General features: G+C 44.7%; 1 protein-coding gene across 1 annotated transcript in view; it reads left to right on the top strand.

Annotated features, from left to right (window-relative positions):
* Positions 1-25,000, top strand: part of lama2 (laminin, alpha 2) — a 170,019-nt gene that overhangs the window by 64,137 nt on the left and 80,882 nt on the right. The window contains 10 exon segments of the mRNA XM_077016596.1: positions 3,320-3,562; positions 6,409-6,588; positions 7,973-8,062; positions 9,957-10,074; positions 10,914-11,092; positions 11,392-11,491; positions 11,922-12,082; positions 15,587-15,727; positions 18,870-19,040; positions 21,752-21,853. Of these exon segments, the coding sequence (XP_076872711.1) occupies positions 3,320-3,562; positions 6,409-6,588; positions 7,973-8,062; positions 9,957-10,074; positions 10,914-11,092; positions 11,392-11,491; positions 11,922-12,082; positions 15,587-15,727; positions 18,870-19,040; positions 21,752-21,853 (1,485 nt within the window).

Raw genomic sequence — 25,000 nt, 5'->3', positions numbered from 1 at the left:
TAGTAATGTGGTCACTTCTCCCTGCATTTCATCAGTGTGGATTTTAAGACGTGGGGAGTAAACACATTAGACCTTGTTTACAAGCTTCTTGGAGTGTAGCAGCACCAGCTGCCCACGTCATCAGCTCGGAGCTCATCTCGGTTTCACTCATTCTCAAATACAGACCACGTCTGGGATACGCCACACAACTTCTGAGAGAGGGGATACTGGAGCCTGACGGGTCCTGGTGGGTCCTGGCGGGTTCTGGGGGGTTCTGGGGGGTCCTGGCTGGTTCTGGGGGGTCCTGGCGGGTCCTGGCCGGTTCTGGGGGGTCCTGGTGGGTCCTGGCTGAACTATGTTCAGGGAGGCTGCAACACGTGGTGACTCCGTCACGTTGTAGGAGGACGTAGTGTCTGTGTACGGCTACGTCAACAAGTGTGCAGGAGGCGTTACCCTCCCCAAGACGGCCATTATAAGAGCCAAGCAGGAAGCAGTAGTGCCTACAGAGGTGCGTGCGCCGTCGAGCACGTGACGCTGCTGTCTGGCACGGCACACGTGCAGCCCGTCGGCCACGTGACCGCACATCTCCGTAGCAGTGGCACCTTTCTCCCAGGTTCCATGAACGATGTCTGTGCACGGTTTGAAGAACACGGTTTGAAGAACACGGTTTGAAGAACACTGAGGCCACACAGAAATTCACCGTTCCTCCTGATGACTGGCACTGTGGTTGAACAGTGAAGTCAACACACCTGGACCTGTGCCCAGTGAATACTCTAATGAGCTGGAGCGTGTCGTTACATACATATTTAACTCCTCTCTGAGCCAATCTGTCATGCCCTCCTGCCTGGAAGTGACAACAATCCTTCCTGTGCCTATGCAGTGAGCTGTATTCCTCCTTCAACATCTACTGACTCGTGCCACTCACTCCAGCCATCAGGGAGTGCTTCAAGAGGCTAGTCAAGGGGCAAAGGCTCAACCCCTTGCCCACCTACACCCACTGTAGTGTACCTATTGTACCAGCCGTCTACCATTGTTGCCATATCCACCAGCCTCCACTTAGCCCTGTGCCGTCTGGAAAGTAAGAAAATAAAAAAGCTGTTTGTTGACTTCAGTTCCGAATTCAAAATAAACGTCATTCAAAAAACTGTTGGAAAGCTGACACTGCTGACTGAGAGACCACAATCAGACAGAACCTGTGTTTGACCCATTTCTGTTCATCCTGCTGACCAGCAAATGTGCTGTGAAGCACATAAGCAATCACACCAAGTTCACCGGTGACCCAACAGGTGGGGGGACTCAACATTTCATCCACAGAGGCCCTCACCTGGGAACTCAACACCTCATCCACAAGGACACAGCAGTGTCTACGCTTCCCGCACTGAGGAGGGTAACGTGTCTTTCATCCATCCTCACCACATTATACTTCTTGGACCCAAGGATCCTGCAGCAGGTAGCAAAGACAGGACCTTTCTGCCCCCAACCACATCATTATATAAAAAACACGTCCACCTGTAGAGCCACCACCATTTTAGAGGACCCTTCCCACATCTCCCATGGCCTGTTCTCCCTCTTACCACCCACTAGAAGGTGACGGAGTTTGAGCTCTCTCTGCTGCAGTGTGGAAGACTTTCAGCCATAGTACTGGGTCCCCCACCCCCGTACATCCACAAACCCGACTCCAATCTAGACTCTCAGAAACACACTGCACTAGATCTCAGGCATGGCGTGCCGCTACCGTACGTTGTGTTCAGTGTTCTGTGTGTTATTCCCTGTTCTGTTTTTGACTGCTCCGCATTCCGCACCCTCGTGTCTTAGTGTCTGCACTCCTGTTTACTGTTTTGTCTCTGCACTTTATGTTGCACTGGAGAAGTGATATTTCACCCTGCTGTATTCTGTGTGCAGTTTGGGTAATCATGAATGCAAGCTTGACTTGAGAGAAAGAGACAGAGAGAGGGAGAGAGAGACCAAGAGAGGGAGAGAAAGACAGAGAGAGGGAGAGAGAGACAGAAAGGACAGACTTTGGGCTAGGTTGATGAGTCTTGTTTGATAATGCGTACTGTGAAAGAGCTCCGCTCCTCTGTCTCTTACAGACAGGGAGAGTGGGGGGCGGTGTGGGGGTGGTTGTACATGTCTTACCTGCTGGCCTCATGTCAGACCTAACTGGGGGTTTGTGGGTAAAGAGATGCCGCCTTTCTTTACTGGCTTTTTTCTTCTCCTCCTCTTTTGAGGCAGACCGGAATGTCACTGTGCCCCTGAGCATCAGTCAGGCTACAGGATACCCATCAGGACCACACACACACACACACACACACACACACACACACACACACACACACACACACACACACACACACACACACACTGCTGCTCTGTAGTTGTAACTCCATCACTGCTCTGGCTACAAAGTGCCCCTTGGGTGTTTCTCTAGTGAATAGAGAGAAGAGGATCATGGGAAAACTTTTTTCTCTTCTCTTTTTTGACTTTTGACTTTGTTCTCTTTTATTTCAGTGCCCTTCTGTACCTGATCTCCCTTCTTTATTCTACTCCTGTGTGAAAAGCCAGATTCTCTGCTGCTTTGCACATGTGTTCAGCCTTTAGCCTCTGACCGTGAAAAACCTCCTGTTTTAATATATATGCCTCCTGTTTTATATATATATATATATATATATATATATATATATATATATATATATATATATATATATATATATATATATATATATATATATCCCTGAGAGAAATTCACAACCAGTTGTACTACACTCTGAACAGGAGACTTTTTAATTACTGATTAAATTTTACATTTTTCATGTTTAATCATTTCCACTGTATTTATGGAAACCCTGTTGAATTGTAGCACTACCGGCTAGAAGCAGCACTGAATTAAAATCAGGATCAAAGCTTTTCCCCTGAGCAACATGCAGAAAGCATGGCGAGAGCATTTTGATAAACACTGTGCAAGCTAACTGGAAGCTCTAGCTAACTCAGACCTTTAGGTGTTTTCCGGTATACCCAAATGTTTTGTGGTAGTTGACAAATCTGATAAACACCAACGTTCTGGCTAACAGTTTGTTATAGAATGTTCTGGAAAAGGTGAATGAACCAGTGTGAATGACAGGAGAGATTTTCCAGAGCTATCAGACTCATTTATGGCACACAAACCCAACACTGGGGATGTCAGTGTTTGCTGTGGACTGTTGGGGTAGCACTGCCCTGAAACCAACATTTTGATATTTGTGTGTGGGGTGAGTGTTCTGTGGGTGTTGCCTGTATGCTGTGAGAGTGGTCATCCTCTTTCAGTGACTATATGCTAATGTATCTTAACCTCTCCATCTTCCAGGTGTTCCAGATAGCGTACGTGATCCTGAAAGCTGCTAACTCTCCACGGCCGGGGAACTGGATTCTGGAACGTTCTCTGGATGGGGTGAATTACACGCCTTGGCAGTATTATGCCCTCACGGACACGGAATGCATCACACGCTTCCATATCCCCCCAAGAACTGGCCCACCCGCCTACACACGTGATAATGAGGTCATCTGCACGTCGTTCTATTCCAGGATCCACCCTCTGGAGAACGGCGAGGTGAGTGTCACCTGGTCACTCTGGCGCTGAGATCACCAACACACCTCAGTCACCTTAATCACTCACACTCACCTTTCGATCTTTTAATTAAGACATTTCTGCTCTTTTCGTAATCACAGTCTTAGGTATTTTTCTCCAGCTAAAGTTGTTTAAGTTTTTGTGGTATACATTTTTGTGCTTAAAACCCTGCAACGAAGGACACTATTTGGAACAGAAAATGCGTTCAATTTTTAACCCAACATTTAGAGATAGAAGACACTTCAAAGCTATGAACAGAATCATATTTTTGGACTATGGGGTGAAACTCTGAATGAATAATAAGAAACAAAAGGAAGAAAAAAGCTTAAACAATGGGACAAGTGCAGCATCGCAGAGTGTGTAGCTGCAGCCAGAAGAGAGATAAAGAGAAACCAGCGGCCCATTCAGGATGAAAGATGAAGGCTTGTCAAGGCAAAATTCATTGTGTCCCATGGTTTGTTCCTGATGGATTGGAGTTCGGTGCGTTTATTCAAGGAAAGACCATAAAGATGCAGAAAGACACAGCCTGCTTGAGTATATGATGCATTTAGCATTTTATTGTGTGGAAATGACTGAACCTATGGTTGTATTCTGTAGAAACCTTGGAAATGTCATTACTGTTGTGAACACAGCGCACTTCCACAGCACCGCTGTCAGGAAGCGAGGATTTGGTTTTTCGTTTGGTTAGCTCTCTCTCCTCATTTATCTGGGCGGACGAAATGTGTGGTGCATTGTGGGTAAACAGGTTTCTTATGAGAGAGACATGAATGCAAGGACAGGCGAAATGAAAGGGAAGAAGGAGTGTGTGTGAGTGTGAGTGTGAGTGTGTGTGTGTGTGTGTGTGTGTGTGTGTGTGTGTGTGTGTGTGCATGTGTGTGAGCTGGGGATTTATATATGTGTTTGTGTGTGTGTACATGTGAGGTCATTTCAAATGTCACCCCGTCCCTCCTACAATCACAGGCGCAGTGTAAACCCACGCGGCTGAAATTAGCGATGCTCATTAGCCTTGAGTCCCAGAGCAGCAGGGCGTGTGTGTGAGGTGTAGAGTAGAGAGTGTGCGCCCGTGTAGCATAGCCTGAACGCCACAGTGATGCCTCGTCACGTTTTGCAGGAAACAGCAGCCTGGGCCCACCCCAGCCTCAACACCTGGGGGGGGGGCAGCTCAGTCCCTCTCCAGCCTCAACACTAGGGGGGGTGACAGCTCAGTCCCACCCCAGCCTCAACACTAGGGGGCAGCTCAGTCCCTCCCCAGCCTCAACACTAGGGGCTCCTACAGCGTCTGGCTGGATGCCTGGCGCTCAATCACACCTCCCAGCTGCTGTGTGCTAAGTGGTTCAAGTGCAACTTTACTGAAAGGATGAATTTCTCAGCTTAATTAATCAGGAATTGTAATACCAGACTTGTTCACCCACAACCATCTGAATATGCTAATGTTCTCATTAATACCTGTTAGGGAAGTAAAGGCCGTTATGATTTCCATTCTCTTTGATTTCTGGGCTGTAGTACTTTGATGCCATCACTCCATCTGAACACGTGCACTCAGCTCCCTGCAGCACAGGGGTCAGTCTCTGCTCCTGTATGATGAGTTCAGCACAGGGGTCAGTCTCTGCTCCTGGATGATGAGTTTAGCATAGGGGTCAGTCTCTGCTCCTGGATGATGAGTTTAGCACAGGGGACAGTCTCTGCTCCTGGATGATGAGTTTAGCACAGGGGTCAGTCTCTGCTCCTGGATGATGAGTTTAGCACAGGGGTCAGTCTCTGCTCCTGGATGATGAGTTCAGCACAGGGGTCAGTCTCTGCTCCTGGATGATGAGTTTAGCACAGGGGACAGTCTCTGCTCCTGGATGATGAGTTTAGCACAGGGGTCAGTCTCCGCTCCTGGATGATGAGTTCAGCACAGGGGTCAGTCTCTGCTCCTGGATGATGAGTTCAGCACAGGGGTCAGTCTCTGCTCCTGGATGATGAGTTCAGCACAGGGGTCAGTCTCTGCTCCTGGATGATGAGTTTAGCACAGGGGACAGTCTCTGCTCCTGGATGATGAGTTTAGCACAGGGGACAGTCTCTGCTCCTGGATGATGAGTTTAGCACAGGGGACAGTCTCTGCTCCTGGATGATGAGTTCAGCACAGGGGACAGTCTCTGCTCCTGGATGATGAGTTTAACACAGGGGACAGTCTCTGCTCCTGGATGATGAGTTCAGCACAGGGGTCAGTCTCTGCTCCTGGATGATGAGTTTAGCACAGGGGACAGTCTCTGCTCCTGGATGATGAGTTTAGCACAGGGGACAATCTCTGCTCCTGGATGATGAGTTCAGCATAGGGGTCAGTCTCTGCTCCTGGATGATGAGTTTAGCACAGGGGCCAGTCTCTGCTCCTGGATGATAAAGAGTTCACCACAGGGGTCAGTCTCTGCTCCTGGATGACCAGAGTTCAGCACAGGGGTTAGTCTCTGCTCCTGGACAACCAGAGTCCAGCACAGGGTTTGATCTCTGCTCCTGGATCATAAGAGTTCAGCACAGGGGTCAGTCTCTGCTCCTGGATGACCAGAGTCCAGCACAGTTAATGGTGTTATTTGCTTTAACACTCCTGATCCAATTTATCAGTTCATTACCACGTTCATGACTCAAGCCTGTTACGTAAGCCTGTTAGAAACAATTAGCACACTGTGATGGACTCTAGTCATTCAGGACTGGAGTTCCACACCTGATTGTGTATTCCCTTATCCCTCCAACCCTTTATCACTCCATCCCTCTATGTTTATCCTTGTCTTTCTTCATCCCTCTATTCTATCCCTCCACCCCTCACTCCTCTGTTCTTCCTGCTTTTACAGATCCACACATCTCTAATAAACGGACGTCCCAGTGCAGATGACCCCTCGCCGACCCTGCTCAACTTCACCACCGCCCGGTACATCCGCCTCAAGTTCCAACGGATACGCACTCTGAATGCTGACCTCATGACCCTTGCACTCAATGACCCAAGGGATATCGACCCCATCGTCACCAGACGGGTACATATGAATTGGAGCGTACTTGCCAACACTTGTTTTGAGAGTACTTATTATTCAGTTTTGTGTCACTGGAGAGTATGGGTTAGGTGAATCTCCTGTCTACAGCTGATCTCTTAACTAAATTCCAGATTGTATGATCTCACTTGTGCATAAAATGTCATTACACTGTAAAGATTTTCTGGTGATAAACCCACAATGGTAGAAAATTACAACAGTCTGCTTTAATCATCCGTATGAGGCTGGGCTCCAACAGAGAAGGAGGTGAGACTCAGACGAGACATCAAAAGGTGCTTTTCTCTGCTGTCACAAATCCAAAAAAGGTTTTACTTTTGTGTCCAACATACTTCGTTTCAGTTTCACTGAGCTGCTGTTGATCAGTCTTTGGTGTGTGGGCTGTGCGTAATTCCGTGCCGTGTCTCATAGCAATGGTCACACTGCCAGAAACTTTTGTCCAATATTTCACATTAAGTTGTCGTGGCTTTATTTGGTGACCGAGGCTAAATTGGCTACTGTGGAGCGTGACACGTTACATTTGCAAAGATTTTACCTCACAACTAAAGAAATCGTTGACGATTATCATCTGCAACAGCAAAATCAGTACAATAAGCGCACAATGTGAAGCCATCTTAAAACTTCTTAAACTGAAATCACTTAGTGGAGCATATTTGCATAAATCTTTATGACTGGCCACAACAGGACTTGTACTGCTAACAAACAGGAGAAGAAGCTTGAAGTACGCTCGGTCACTCAGATAAAAGGGTAGCAAATCTCACTGCACTCAGTCCCCTAGGATTCAACTGAGGGTTAGACTGATGGCTGGTCCAAACACATAAAATACGCACACACACACATGGCACAACCTAAAGAGGCTGTGTTGAACAGATGGGATTTGATTAAAACTACTCAGTAATTACAAAACTGGCTCCTTCTGTTCTGTACACACACACACATACACACACACACACACACACACACTCACGTTCACAAACACACTGATTCTTACCTCACAAACACACACACTTTGACCCGTGCCATGTCTCACATACACAGACACACGCAAACACGCACACACACACACACACAAACACACACATACGCGCACACACAGAGAGGGGGAGTCCTGTTCCTAGTTCCAATTCTCTTTAAAAGCAACATGCATCAGTAACAGGGAGGATTATGGGCCCTTTCTCTGATTAGGATTTGGATTAAAGGTTTGGATTATAGACTGATGCTTTGCTTTGTAAAACATCATGTCTCATCTCTAATGAAACATGTGTGCTCTTAATTAGTCTGTACACATTAGATGTGTATTATTGTGTATTATTTGTTTTTGGTAAATTTTTCTTTGTGTGTTATTGACAATAATGTGTGTTTACCTCTACAGTATTATTACTCCATTAAGGACATATCAGTCGGGGGTATGTGTATCTGTTATGGCCATGCTAAAGCCTGCCCGCTCAACACATTTACCAAGGTGATGGTCCACACACACACACACACACACACACACACACACACACACACACACACACACACACACACACACACACACACAGTGTTGTTCGGGAATTTGGTTCTGCTGGCCTAGATTACTGTAACATTATATTATACAGTATTATAACATTATTATATTATACAGTATTATTATAACATTTTTATACAGTATTATAACATTATTATATTATACAGTATTATTATAACATTTTTATACAGTATTATAACATTATTATATTATACAGTATTATAACATTATTATATTATACAGTATTATTATAACATTTTTATACAGTATTATAACATTATTATATTATACAGTATTATAACATTATTATATTATACAGTATTATTATAACATTTTTATATTATACAGTATTATAACATTATTATATTATACAGTATTATAACATTATTATATTATGCAGGATTATATTGGATTATACTGTATGATACAGGACTAAAGAAGTTGTCCTTAGCTCATCCTTAATTCATATCGAATGCATAGATCACTTGGGAACCAAGGAAAGAGACACCATCACCCCAGTATTACAGACCACATTACTCCAGTATTACAGACCACATTACTCCAGACCTACAGACACACATTACAGACCTACAGACACCATCACCCCAGTATTACAGACCACATTACTCCAGACCTACAGACACACATTACAGACCTACAGACCACATCACCCCAGTATTACAGACCACATTACTCCAGACCTACAGACACACATTACAGACCTACAGACACCATCACCCCAGTATTACAGACCACATTACTCCAGACCTACAGACACACATTACAGACCTACAGACCACATCACCCCAGTATTACAGACCACATTACTCCAGACCTACAGACACACATTACAGACCTACAGACACCATCACCCCAGTATTACAGACCACATTACTCCAGACCTACAGACACACATTACAGACCTACAGACCACATCACCCCAGTATTACAGACCACATTACTCCAGACCTACAGACACACATTACAGACCTACAGACCACATCACCCCAGTATTACAGACCACATTACTCCAGACCTACAGACACACATTACAGACCTACAGACCACATCACCCCAGTATTACAGACCACATTACTCCAGACCTACAGACACACATTACAGACCTACAGACACCATCACCCCAGTATTACAGACCACATTACTCCAGACCTACAGACACACATTACAGACCTACAGACCACATCACCCCAGTATTACAGACCACATTACTCCAGACCTACAGACACACATTACAGACCTACAGACCACATCACCCCAGTATTACAGACCACATTACTCCAGACCTACAGACACACATTACAGACCTACAGACACCATCACCCCAGTATTACAGACCACATTACTCCAGACCTACAGACACACATTACAGACCTACAGACCACATCACCCCAGACACTTTCTTTTATAATAGTAATAATAATAGATAGATAGATAGATAGATAGATACATACATACTTTATTGATCCCGAAGGAAATTTAGCAATTTCTATTAATAGTAATAGTAATAATAATGATGAAACTTTTGAACATGGAATATCATTAAATCCTAGAAATGTGTATGTCCTTCACTAAGACAATGTAAAATAAGTAGTTTATGGATGCACAAAACAACTAAGGAAAAGTAGATAAATGCTTAAAGTAAATGTTAAACAATGCTTAAAATATCCAATCTATCTATACATAAGTACATGCTTAGTAAGGATAATTAAAATATGTTAGTATGAAACATATTAATACTCATATATAAGACATTAAATGATCGTGTTAAGATGTGTGTGTGTAGATGTTAGTTAATGTTGGTAATGTTTTTGTTCCTGTGTGTTAGAAGCTAAGCTGTGAATGTGAAGACAACACGTGTGGGGAGAGCTGTGACCGCTGTTGCCCTGGTTACAACCAGAAGCCCTGGATGGCGGGGACCTTCCTGACACGCCACGTCTGTGAGAGTAAGAGGATTACAGAACCTACAGAACCCATCAGAACCTACAGGGAGAACCCAAATCACCTCAGAAACCCAGCAGAACTCACTAACATAATCCCAGTCATAACAGAGCCCCAAAAACACCCAACAGAACATACCAAAACAACCCAAATCAGAAAACTAAAACCCAGCAGAACTCACTAACATAATCATAACAGAGCCCCAAAAACACCCAACAGAACATACCAAAACAACCCAAATCAGAAAACTAAAACCCAGCAGAACTCACTAACATAATCATAACAGAGCCCCAAAAACACCCAACAGAACATACCAAAACAACCCAAATCAGAAAACTAAAACCCAGCAGAACTCACTAACATAATCATAACAGAGCCCCAAAAACACCCAACAGAACATACCAAAACAACCCAAATCAGAAAACTAAAGCCCAGCAGAACTCACTAACATAATCCCAGTCATAACAGAGCCCCAAAAACACCCAACAGAACATACCAAAACAACCCAAATCAGAAAACTAAAGCCCAGCAGAACTCACTAACATAATCCCAGTCATAACAGAGCCCCAAAAACACCCAACAGAACATACCAAAACAACCCAAATCAGAAAACTAAAACCCAGCAGAACCACTTAAAGGAACCCAAACCACTGCAGAACCCAACCATAACAGAACCTCAACCAAAAGAAAGAACAACAAAACAAAACACAGTCCATCAAAAACCACCTACAAAGAAATGGACTCCAACAACAATCTAACACAAACCAACAAAATGTCTAACAGGCTGTAGTCATCTCATTTGTCTGCTTCCACTGTAATCATTTTTAACGACTGTTTTGTGCAGAGTGTAACTGTCATGGCAAATCAGAGGAGTGCTACTATAATCAAACAGTGGCTGACAGGAAACTCAGTTTGAACACTGACGGCGAGTATGAAGGAGGTGGAGTCTGTATCGGTTGCTCTGACAAAACAGCTGGAATAAACTGCCAGTCATGTGTTGATGGTTACTATCGACCGAGTAGGGTGAGTCTCTGTCTGTTTTCAGTTCTTATTTGGTTCGGAATATCAGAGTGTCATGTTTATACGTTTGTATCAGAATGTCATGTTTATAAGGAAGCAAAGATATAATGAGCAATGACCTTATGCCTTACAGCAGACATAAAACCCCTCCAGTGTGTTGTGTAAGTTTGGCCATAATACTGATCATCTTCCTCCTCTCTTTCTTTGTTTCTTTCTCTCTCTCTCTCTCTCTCTCTCTCTCTCTCTCTCTCTCTCTCTCTCTCTCTCTCTCTCTCTCTCTCTCTCTCTCTTCTCTCTTTCAGGTGAGTGCAGAGGACGCTCACCCCTGCACACGTTGTGACTGTGATCTCCGAGGCTCCGTCTCCTCTGTCTGTGTACCTGATGACAGTCAGGGCAGGGCAGGTACAGTAAGCCACACCCACATGTACCTCACCTTGACAATTCTCCGCCTACTCTTGCTTCATGCCCCACCCACATCAGCCTTTACCTGAACTGTGGCAACTGATCTAGTATAGCTTGTTAGATGCAAAGCACCTCAATATGCATTTAGCAGATGTAAAATTCTAAATTAAACTATAAATGCCTTGTAACAGTCGTGTGCAATGACAACTTGGCCTTTTAAAAATTAACTTTAACATTTGAATTCTGAAAAAGTAGAAAAGGCAACACGTGTTTATAGGGACTGAGTTCATTAAAGCTTACATTTATAGGCAGTATATACGTGTGTGTGGTGTTGTGCGTCAGGACTTTGATTCATTAGAGAGAACTCTGTGTGTAACAGCATGTGTTTTTGTCTGCACACACACACACACACACACACACACACGTACAGGGCTGTCTGCAGGCTCGTGCCACTGTAAGCAGGGCTACACAGGTGAGAGGTGTGACAGGTGTGCGTTTGGCTACACCGGATTCCCTGAGTGCCAACGCTGCAACTGTAGTGCTGTGGGCAGCATCAACCTGGACCCCTGCCATCTACCGTGTGTGTGTAAGGTAGGACACACACACACACACACACACACACACACACACACTCACACACACACACACACACACACACACACTCATTAAGGCTTTAAAGGCATTTAAATTCTAGCACTTTGCTTATTTTGAAAACAAAACCAATAAACTTTTACATTAATATTTTAATATTGTCTCAATATATATAGAAGGAGAGCTGGGAATTGTAGTTTTTGCAAACAATGTATAACAGAAGGATCACTAACAGCCTGACCTAATAGCAGATCTAATGATCATTTCAGGGTTACGGAATGAAAGTGTCCAATCCAGAGAAGAAATCTGATAATTCATTGTAATATGTTCATTAGTTAACTGAGTGAGGTTTACACAATCAAAACATTTCTATCATTATGATGATGAACAGTCAAGCCAATTACTTGTAACTCTGGCAGTGACCATGTGAAGGAAATATTCAAGGCAGAGAGGTGTTTTTTCAAACACGAGAAAAATTAATAAAATAATAACGGAGGCTGTTGGAGGGGCTAGAAGACACAAGAGAACATGAAGACAAACCAAAACAAGAAAAAAGGGGAAAGGCGACATAATATAACAGCAACAACAGAGAAACGACAAAGGCTAAGTGATGAAAACAACAACGGCAGACAGAAACCATGAAACTAACCAGAAAGAAACAGCGCCAATAACAGACAAACAAGCCTACCAAACACAGCGCTTAAATATTCAAACTAATGAGGGAATAACAAGACACAGGTGAAACCAATAACAGGCAGGGAATGAAACAAGGGGCAGAACAGGACCCCAAACAAGGAAGCACAAGGAAACAAGACCTGGAAGAAAACAGGAAGCGCATGAAACAAAAGTGAAACGGAGCACGATGAGACGTTGGCATGGGAACCGCAGGGGGGGGGGGGGGGGGGGGGGGGTGTGACATTACTGTTGAAGTCGCTCAAAATAATAATTTCATTATTCCTCTACAGATAATTAATAATTGACAAAACACATTTTGTAGAGTCAGTGAGAGCAGAGGGAGGCCTATAAATGTTGCTGTTAGTCAGTTGTTTATCATGCAGAATAATGTTAATAAAAATGATTAAAAATGAGCTAACTGCATTACAACTGACTCGGAAATTAAGTTCACAGAAACATGTGGCACCCAAGACCACACAACACACACAACACACTCAACACACACAACACACTCAACACCATTGTCTATTCTAATTTCATCCTCATTGTACTCTATATGTTGTAGAAATAGTGATAATATCTGGTTTGTAATGAGAAACCCCAACTAAGCTCAGAATAAATCAGTCAATTTTTGAAACAAGCCTCCCAATGTTAAGATAATCTTTAAACCCGATTCTGTTGGGGCAATGAAAGCAGTGTCAGGTCACACACACACACACACACACACACAAACACACACACACACACACACACACACACACACACACACACACACACACACACACACTCAATAAGACAGGGGTAGTAAATACAGCTTCAGGCTGCTACATTGCCTATTATGGACATAAGGGAGGGTCCTACATAATCCAGCTGAAATAAAGCAGATTGTCATAGGATTATGTAGATTATAACCAGATGAAGATAGGAATATATGTGGCCTCGGATGAAAATAAAACAAAAATGTTTTTAATTGTTCAGCATTCCATCGTTCACATTGTTTTGACCAAAAACGAACACCATAGCCATCACATTTTACAGCAAACATTGACTTGTGTACAATAGTATTATCCCATAGTAGGTTAACCAAAACAAAACTTGAAATTAAGATTTGCATAGAAAGAACTGAACTGAAGTTTTATAGTCAATGTTGCAGTTACATGTGATCCAGGAGATAATACCAATAATAAATAAATACCAATCTGAAGAACTTATTATATAAATCAAACTTATTATATCATGAACTTATTATATCAATAAAAGCAGTCACAAGGTCATCAAACAAACAGGGGTGAGTTTCCCAAAACGTTCTTAGTGCTAAGTACTTCTTAACCTCATACGTTTCATACGAGGTTACGAAGTACTTAGCGCTACGAACGTTTCGGGAAACCCACCCCAGGTTAGCAGCTTGCAGGAGTTGGAGAGATTTTAGAAAACATCAGTATGGTAGCGTCAGGGTCGAAGAAGGGCCAGAACACGCCATTTCTGTTCAAGCACAGCCATCTTCCTGGCAAAGCAAAGTCTTTTAGGACTCACCCATCAAGAAGACAGAAAAGATCTATGGCGAACAGGGAGATGAGGGAGAGAACTAACACAAATGCTCGCTTCGAGGATGGTGAAACGATTTCTGCACACTAACTCAAAGGAAATGTGATGGGACCAACACATGCACATAAATCCTCATTTTTAGCTACTCATTAAAACAGTAAACAAAGAGCACCGGAGAGGTGTGTTGCATTCCAGGAACCCTCGATGGGCTTGTCTCCACCAGCCCCATAGCTCCTGGTCCATGGTAGATGCCAAAATATTACGTTCAGTAGAACCCGCGCTGTGTTCGATCTTTGAGACCTGCTCCCACAGTTAGGATAAAGATCCGTGAATGTGGTCTAGACCAGTTTGGTTGGTCCCAGCTTTTGAGTCAAAGTGAGAAGTTATTTAAAGTTTAATCCACTGACTGATGACAGTCTGATCTGTAGCGAGGAGACAACAGCTGTTCTCTGCTCAGAGAGAAACACACTGCAGAAAAGGCCAAGCAACAGGAGACAAATCAACCTTTTATACTCAAAAACAGATGAGTCGATGAAAGCAGTTCTAACAGGCCCGAGTTGGAGAAACAGACGGAGACCTACAGCAGATGGAGAAATTGAAGGAGGGAGGGAGGGAGGGAGGGAGGGAGGGAGGGATTGATGGATGGACAGATAGTCAGATGAATGGCAGACTGAGGAATAAATAGGTGACAGATGAGTGGACAGAAAGACCGATTGCTAGTTCTAGTACAAACAAACAGAGTGTAAGCAAACAGATATTCATCGTTTTTATTGTCAGAGATGACGAATACAGAGATCTTACTACTCTATGTAGGCTCATAGACAATGCAAACGGAGCTTCGTGTTTGAGTGACGTGTAATGGAATCCCTGTGGGACTGTGGCAAGTCCAGGGTGATGGGGTTGAGTTGAGGCAAATTGGGAGCCCACATATCCAGTGGCATAGGTGAGGGGGCGGGGCAGACTGGTAAATGGACATTGAGTCTTTGTGAAGTATCTGTTGAAACCCAAAACATTTACATTGTTTGATTTAACTTCTAAGACATGATTTAATTTTGAATTATTTACATATTTAATTATTTACATATGTTTATGTGTAGCGTATGTGCAGGTAAATTAATATATGTAAGTAAATATGTGTGTGCATGTGTGTGTCACACTTTCCTTGAGTGTGCTGTCACAGTGTGTGGGAGTGCACACAACCCAGTTTCCCTCATGCAGCTGTTGTCTTCTCTCTCTCCCTTCCTCTGTTTCTCTCTCTCTTTTTCTCTGTCTTTCTCTCTGCAGGAGAATGTGGAAGGGGAGAACTGTGACCAGTGTAAAGTGGGATTCTATAATCTCCATGGAGACAGTTTCCAGGGGTGTGAAGAGTGTTACTGTTCCGGGGTGGCCAGTTACTGTGTGGCATCGCAGTGGGACCGCAGTAATGTAGGAATTTGGACCTAATCACCCACTCGTGTGTGTGTGTGTGTGCGTGTGTGTGTGTGTGTGCACCTGTGTGTGTGTATCTATTGACATTTCTCTGATTACTTGGATTCAACTTCATTTAGCAATAAATACATTTATTGCACACATACAGATCACACACACACACACACACACACACACACACACACACACACACACACACACACACACACACACACTCACACTTTCTGGCACCATGATCAGAGGTTAATGGTGTGTGGGGGGAAAACAAGGACAATGGGGCAATTTGAGGGATTCATGTGTGTGTGTGTGTGTGTGTGTGTGTGTGTGTGTGTGTGTGTGTGAGTTCATAGATGGCTACATGCATCTGTCTCTGCAATTAACCCGACCTTGAGTTCTCCGTTCCAAGCAGAGGTAGCTTTAATCACTGCCCAATGGTGTTTGTGTGTGTGTGTGTGTGTGTGTGTGTGTGTGTGTGTGTGTGTGTGTGTGTGTGTGCCTGAGCGTGTGCATGTGTGTGTGCTTCCCTAAATGTTAGTAATCAATCTCAGATGAACTCTGTCGCTGCCTGTGCTCTGGTTAAACGGCCTGGTTACCCCGCCAACATCTCTGTGCATGTCAGGACTCTCCTGTCTCTCCAGAGGAGGAGGTTCGTGGTGCGGTTGAACGCCATTAGCACCCCCTACTGGTCTCATAACGTCGAAGCACTGGGTGGCATTAGTAAGGTCCCAGGGTACACCCCCGTGCAGCACACCTATCCGACTGGGATCCGGGTTCGAACCCTGGTTGTGTCTTGTGTCATGCTCATGGTCAGGGATCTTCAGGATTAGCGAACAGAAAAAAAATTGTTTTTACTGTGCAACAGCCGGCATCTCCTTTTCATTGTCTCCATGGACGTAGCCATTGTGACATCATCAGCATATCTGTTTCATTAATGGCAGCAACCTGGTAGTGCCTACAGGGTCTGGCTGGCCTACAGGGAGACTCCCAGCTCCATCAGTGAGGAGCAGGTCTGGGCTACAGGGAGCACCCCAGCTCCACCAGTGAGGAGCAGGTCTGGGCTACAGGGAGCACCCCAGCTCCATCAGTGAGGAGCAGGTCTGGCCTACAGGGAGCCCCCCAGCTCCATCAGTGAGGAGCAGGTCTGGGCTACAGGGAGCACCCCAGCTCCATCAGTGAGGAGCAGGTCTGGGCTACAGGGAGCCCCCCAGCTCCATCAGTGAGGAGCAGGTCTGGGCTACAGGGAGCACCCCAGCTCCATCAGTGAGGAGCAGGTCTGGGTTACAGGGAGCCCCCCAGCTCCATCAGTGAGGAGCAGGTCTGGGCTACAGGGAGCACCCCAGCTCCATCAGTGAGGAGCAGGTCTGGGCTACAGGGAGCACCCCAGCTCCATCAGTGAGGAGCAGGTCTGGGCTACAGGGAGCACCCCAGCTCCATCAGTGAGGAGCAGGTCTGGGCTACAGGGAGCACCCCAGCTCCATCAGTGAGGAGCAGGTCTGGGCTACAGGGAGCACCCCAGCTCCATCAGTGAGGAGCAGGTCTGGGCTACAGGGAGCCCCCCAGCTCCATCAGTGAGGAGCAGGTCTGGGCTACAGGGAGCCCCCCAGCTCCATCAGTGAGGAGCAGGTCTGGCCTACAGGGAGCCCCCCAGCTCCATCAGTGAGGAGCAGGTCTGGGCTACAGTGGGAGGATATGACGGCTCTGCAGATAAACCTTCCCTCACCCACCCATACCAAAGCAGTTGGAGAGGTTGCACAGTGGCCACACTGATTCCCATAATCATATATATTCACGTATGACATTCATACGTGGTATGTGGGGTGGACATGGGAGATTAGCTCTCCATCCTCATGGTCAGGAAACACTTCATTGTGAGATGTTGATCTTTGTTTACTTCTTGTTTCCTGCTGGTGTGAGTTGACCCATGCAGCAGGGGGCGCCACTCATTAGAGCCCTCTGTGTGCTCTGCAGTGAGGGCAGGAGCCCAATGCAGCCAGTGCAGCGGTGATGGGTGGAGCTCGGGTGGGCTGTGTGAGCGTGCATGCCACCACCAGCTACGTCAGGTTCAACTTCACCCACAGCCAGAGACCAGACAGACAAACTTAAGAAATCATTTATATGAAACATTTGATACATTTTATAGATTTTATGTTTTGTTTCATATTTTATATTTTTATTTTGTTTCATATTGACTGTACCGACACAGAAAGAACTATAAAAAGTATTAATCTTTTCACAGACATCTGTCGTCAGTGAAGTAGACGTTGATGTATATTTGGAATATTTGCATTGTTTATGGAAGAGGCAAAATTTGGCATGAGCAGATAAAACACCAAAACAAAGACGGCTGTAGAGACTGATGTGTAATCACTCTCTCTCTCTCTCTCTCTCTCTCTCTCTCTCTCTCTCTCTCTCTCTCTCTCTCTCTCTCTCTCTCTCTCATGCACACACACACATACATGGACACACACAAATATACGTCCTTTATCTAAACACAAAAAATAAACAGACCACACACACACACACATTAGCAAGCCCAAAGAGCAAACATATAAACCCACAGACATAACGTATCAAGTCTTAGACTAAACACAAACAAAACCTCAACCATTTCCTGAGCTTGTGTGTTTGTGTGTATGTGTGTGTGCATGCGTGTGTGTTTATGTGTACGTTTGCCAAGAATTCTCAAATATCTATCTACCCCAGAAGTCTGTTTCTGAGGTGACAGCGAGACGTCCAACATCCAAATTAGCAGAGCAACTGTCAAACCTACAGCAGGAGGGATAAAAAAGAGACATTTATTTATACAGCACTGGTTTTCAATCTTTCACACACATACACAGACACAGACACACAAGCAAACACATACACACTATTTTTTTTTCTCTGTAGGAGAGTGTAGTGTGTGTGTGTGTGTGTGCGCGCATGTGTGTGCGTGCATGTCTCCATCCTGTGTGTGTCTTAAAGTTCGTTTCTAGGTCAAGGTAAAAGTTTTCTGTTTTTACAAACTTATCATCTGACAACTCAAAGATGACAAAATGTTTGCTGTGTCAGGCCAAGCTTCATCTCTCCCCCCCCTCCACTCTTATTCTATCTTTTTATCAATATATATATCATATCATGTTCCTCTTTCTCTCTTTAGATAACTGATATGTCTGGGTGGTATTTGACTGGCACAGATGGGGAGGGGCTAGTGCCAGCACTTCTTACCAGAGACACACCCCTCCACATAGCTGTGAGCCATACAGAAGCCAAGGCTCACTTGACCACGCCCTTCTACTGGAGAGCTCCGCCCTCCTACCTGGGGAACAAGGTGAGAAGGCGCCTAAAGAGTGACAGTACACAGTGTGACAACAGACACCGAACAAACCCAGACGTCTTCAACATTTCTATCTAAATTCTGTTAGTGGTTATAAATACTTGTGTGCAGGGCTGAACAACTGTGGAATGCACGTGTTGTTGGGGTACAGTTTTGTTTTTAAATGCTTTTAAAAGTGCCATGCTGTGTGTGTGTGTGTGTGTGTGTGTGTGTGTGTGTGTGTGTGTGTGTGTGTGTGTGTGTGTGTGTGTGTGTGTGTGTGTGTTACCACATATGGTGTAGAGTGGTATATATGGACATATAGCTAAGCTACTTTGCTATTTTTCAGCCAGTGGAAATGTGATGGTTGTTATAGTGATCGAGTGTTTCCATAGCAAAACTCTCATTCTCCACTCTGCAAAGTTACAACGAGAAAGAAATAGCATATCAATTACTGCTCACACACTCACACACACACACACACACACACCCACACACACACACACACACACACACACACACACACACACACACACACACACACACACACACACACACACATATATACTGCCTATCAACGGACTACTGAGGTATCAGACATGATAGAGCATTATGATGATGGATGAACCAGGCACTGTGCAGAGTACACACCCTCACCTTCTCTCTCTCTCTCTCTCTCTCTCTCTCTCTCTCTCTCTCTCTCTCTCTCTCTCTCTCTCTCTCTCTCTCTCTCTCTCTCTCTCTCTCTCTCTCTCTCTCTCTCTCTCTCTCTCTCTCTCTCACACACACACACACACACAATCACACACACACTAAGCGAGACAGTTACCTGGCGCGTAGCTGCACACTGATGTTCTGTCCGTGTGGTTAGTGAGAGTATATGCATGATTGGAGCTCACTGATTGTTTCAGTTTTCTATGAATATATTTAGTGCTTCTCTCCCTGCTAGAGGGTGTGTATATTTACTCAGGAGATGGCGGTTGTATATATTTATTGGAGAGTATGTGTGTACTTTATAGGTGTGTGTTTTTGTGTGAATTTCATAGGTGTGTGTTCTCTGAATGTGTGTTACTGGTAGTATGTATGTGTGGTATTAGTGCGTTTAACTGAGTAGGTGTGTGGTATATGCATGTGTGTTGTACAGGTGTGTTACTCAGGGTATGTTATGTTGGTCATTATACACAAAATGCAGATGCTACTCCAGACAGTAAAAAATGAAGTGTGTAACAGCACAAAGGGGGGCCAGACTCCATCTTACCGTAACGCAGAGCTATGCAGAAGCGGACGCAAAAACGCGGAGAAAAGTGAGATTTATTAAGGGCAAATCTGTAAGCACAGTCATGAGCACGTTCCAGGGTCGGGAAAGAGAGAGAGTCGAATGAAGAAACAAAAACACGAGCAGAATACATAACCGAAAACAACAAACGAGTATACACAGAGAACGAATAAGAATACAAACGATAAAAACAACCCGCAGCATAGCCACAGGAACAAGGACCACCAGGTAACAAGGTACACTAAAAACGATGACAACAAGGAAACATCAAATATAGCCTAACAATGACAAGCAAGAAAACCCCACAAACGCAGGGTTTATAAAAAACAGGCTACCAACCAACAGGCGAAACGAATAACAGGGTTGGGGAGCCAAACGAGGAGGTTGGGCAGGACACCCAAAACAAAGACGCACATGTGAACCAAACAAGGCAGGTGTTACCATGGGAGTAGTGACGTCATGGGAGGGACACGCGGACACACTAAAGCAAACAAATATACACACACGTGTGGACACATGGATATGAACATGTGCGCACACACACACACACACACACACACACACACACACACACACACACACACACACACACACTTTTCTCATATCACAGCTTTAGGTCTGTTCTCTAGTAGAGAGTAGACAAGAATGTGTGTGTGTGTCAGCATGTGTCTGAAAAGACATGATTTTAGTGTGTTAGTCAGACAGCAGGTGTTCCTAAACAAGGCTGTTGAGTGAGTATATTATATATATAAATGTTGGTGTATACTCAAGGTGGGCTCTCTTCTCCACATCCTTCTGTCCGTCTGTGGTCTGATGCAGTCTGTACTTTCTAGAACACACTGCACTCTTTCACACACTGAGGTTGCTATGACATCTGAAAAGATGTGTCACATCTAGAATGTTTGTGAGGAGGGGACGTAATGATCCTTAAATCCAGGAATCCCGTAATATCTCCACATGGGTTCCTTCACCCAACATCTCCCACCGAGCATTCTTCTCTATCAAGGAACTGCTACAAAGGTTAGAAAACAAACTCTTCCAGAGACTCAAGAGCGCACTGACCTGCTCATCTAGAGGAGAGGAGGAGAGGAGAGGGGCTGAGAGGAGGAGGAGGAGGAGGAGAGGTGAAGGAACTATGTGTCTTACCTGTTTGTTTTGTGGAGCAGTGATTAGGTGTGTCATAGGGAGGGTCACCTCCTGTAAGTGTGTCGATTCTTTTCTTCAATTATAGCTCACTTTCTCATTTTGGAGCAACTGGGTGTAATTGGTCCAATAAAAACAAACATTTAAAATACATTACATTAGAGAAAAAATGTATTCATGTGCCAGAAAGGAGACACTCACGTGTGTGTGTGTGTGTGTGTGTGTGTGTGTGTGTGTGTGTGTGTGTGTGTGTGTGTGTGTGTGTGTGTGTGTGTGTGTGTGTGTGTGTGTGTGTGTGTGTTTGCAGCTTCACGCATATGGAGGCCATTTGACATATGCTGTCTTTTGCAACTCGGAGGACAAAGACAGACCAATCAAATTTACTGCTGGTTCTGATGTCATCATAGAGGTGGGTGCATCCTGTTTCATTAACACTAAATTCTCATCCCATTATGGGTTGGAGGTTAAGGTTCAAAGTTCTCAAGTGCACATTCCCATATGGTCTCTTGGTTAGAAACTGCTGTGTAAATTCGCTCTAGGACAGAGAGAGACAGAGAACAGAGAAACAAGAATGCTGCAATAATTAATGAACTGATTTGTACTGATGGTACTGATATTATCACAGACCTCGGGTTTAAATAAATGTGTATATGTGAGACAGACAAAGAGAGCAACAGGGATAGAGAGAGACAGAGGGAGAGACAGATATACAGAGAGACAGGGAGAGAATGTCTGTAGAACACAAATGAAGCTGGCAGCAGTCTGGGATTCACCACAGCTGCAGGGATGGAAATGACGCACACGCCACGTGAGCACATACACATAAGACACGCACACCACGTGAGCATATACACATAAGACACGCACACCACGTGAGCACATACACATAAGACATGCACACGCCATGTGAGCACATACACATAAGACACGCACACCACGTGAGCACATACACATAAGACACGCACACGCCAAGTGAGCACATACACATAAGACACGCACACGCCACGTGAGCACATACACATAAGACACGCACACCACGTGAGCACATACACATAAGACACGCACACGCCACGTGAGCACATACACATAAGACACGCACACCACGTGATCACATACACATAAGACACGCACACGCCACGTGAGCACATACACATAAGACACGCACACCACGTGAGCACATACACATAAGACACGCACACCACGTGAGCATATACACATAAGACACGCACACCACGTGAGCACATACACATAAGACACGCACACGCCACGTGAGCACATACACATAAGACACGCACACCACGTGATCACATACACATAAGACACGCACACGCCACGTGAGCACATACACATAAGACACGCACACCACGTGAGCATATACACAAGTGACACACACTACATGAGCACATTCAGTAGTGACACACACTAGAAGGGACAGACACTATGTGAGTGCATATGGCTAATCTAAGGCCTCAGACTGTGAACTAAGTCCTAAGTCAGTGAGGTAAGTGCTCAGTCAGTGATCCAAGGTCTCAGTCAGGGAACTACGGTTTTTGGTCAGTGAACAAAAGTCTCAGTCAGTGAGCTAAGGTTTCAGTCAGTAAGCTGAGGTCTCCGTGAAGTAAGGTCTCAGTGAACTAAGGTAGCAGTCAATGAACTAAGGTTTCAGTCAGTGAACTAATGTCTCAGTGAACTAAAGTATCACTCAGTGAACTAAAGTCCCAGTCAGTGAGTTACTGTCTCAGCAGTCTCAGTCAATGAACTAAGGTCTCAGTCATTGAGCTAAGGTCTCAGTGAACTAAAGTCAGTGAGCTAAGGTCTCACTCAGTGAGGTAATGGCTCAGTCAGTGAGCTAAGGTCTCAGTGAGCAAAGATCTCAGTCAGCTAAGGTCTCACTCAGTGAGGTAATGGCTCAGTCAGTGAGCTAAGGTCTCAGTGAGCAAAGATCTCAGTCAGCTAAGGTCTCAGTCAGTGAGGTAATGGCTCAGTCAGTCAGCTAAGGTCTCAGTGAGCAAAGATCTCAGTCAGCTAAGGTCTCAGTCAGTGAGGTAATGGCTCAGTCAGTCAGCTAAGGTCTCAGTGAGCAAAGATCTCAGTCAGCTAAGGTCTCAGTGAGCAAAGATCTCAGTCAGCTAAGGTCTCAGTCAGTGAGGTAATGGCTCAGTCAGTCAGCTAAGGTCTCAGTGAGCAAAGATCTCAGTCAGCTAAGGTCTCACTCAGTGAGGTAATGGCTCAGTCAGTGAGCTAAGGTCTCAGTCAGTGAGCGAATGTCTCAGTACTGCTTCCAACTCATCGTCTCTCTGTATGTCACACACATACTGTACATCCACACACATCATATATAGACTATGTTCCATGCACCATTCAATCCACTCATAATCAAGAGATAGAGAGAGAGAGAGCAAGGGAGAGAGAGCAAGAGAAAGAAGAAAGGGCACCTTCAATTGACAGTTTAGGAAGAGCAAAAAAGATTGTTACATCCATCAGATTAATATTCATTAGCACTCATTAATATTCAGCACAGGAAAAGTTCTGAGAAAAGTACAGTAAAGGAGAGAACTCACATTTCCAGAGATGCTAATTCAGTTAATTCATGAGCCAGACATTCCTCTTCATACCATTATTACCCACAGTCAGACAGACAGAGAGAGAGAGAGAGAGAGAGAGAGAGAGAGAGAGAGAGAGAGAGAATGACAATGTAATGTATGGACATAAAAAAAAACACCACACCTGAGGCTATGACTGATCTCATACAGATTAGAGCAGAGAGATGGTAGTAAAATATTTTAAATAAAAATAAAAAGGCCTTGTCTTACCTCTTATATTTACAACAGAAAAATCTGTATCAGACTTTGGGATGTTTGGATCATTATGAAAATGTATCCACAGTAGGACTCAACATCAACAGCACAACAACAAACAAACAAGCAAACAATCTGCAGTAGGTCTCATCCCAAACAACTCAACAACATGAGTTCCACAACTACAAACAAACATGCATTTCACAGTCGTACTCAACCCCAACAACTCGACACAGTAATACTCAATCACAACAACTCTCCACAGTCTTACTCAACCCCAACAACTCTCCACAGTCGTACTCAACCCCAACAACTATCCACAGTCGTACTCAACCCCAACAACTCTCCACAGTTGTACTAAACCCCAACAACTCGCCACAGTTGTACTTAACCCCAACAACTCGCCACAGTCTTACTCAACCCCAACAACTCTACACAGTCATACTCAATCACAACAACTCTCCACAGTTGTACTCAAGCCCAACAACTCACCACAGTCGTACTCAACCCCAACATCTCTCCACAGTCGTACTCAACCCCAACAACTCTCTCCAGTCGTACTCAACCCCAACAACTCACCACAGTCGTACTCAACCCCAACATCTCTCCACAGTCGTACTCAACCCCAACAACTCACCACAGTTGTACTCAACCCCAACAAGTCTCCACAGTCGTACTCAACCCCAACAACTCTCCACAGTTGTACTCAATCACAACAACTCTCCACAGTTGTACTCAAGCCCAACAACTCTCCAGTC

Source organism: Brachyhypopomus gauderio, chromosome 9 (assembly GCF_052324685.1).
Source record: "Brachyhypopomus gauderio isolate BG-103 chromosome 9, BGAUD_0.2, whole genome shotgun sequence".
Classification (NCBI taxonomy): Eukaryota; Metazoa; Chordata; class Actinopteri; order Gymnotiformes; family Hypopomidae; genus Brachyhypopomus; species Brachyhypopomus gauderio.
This window is presented reverse-complemented; position numbering and strand designations above follow the sequence as displayed.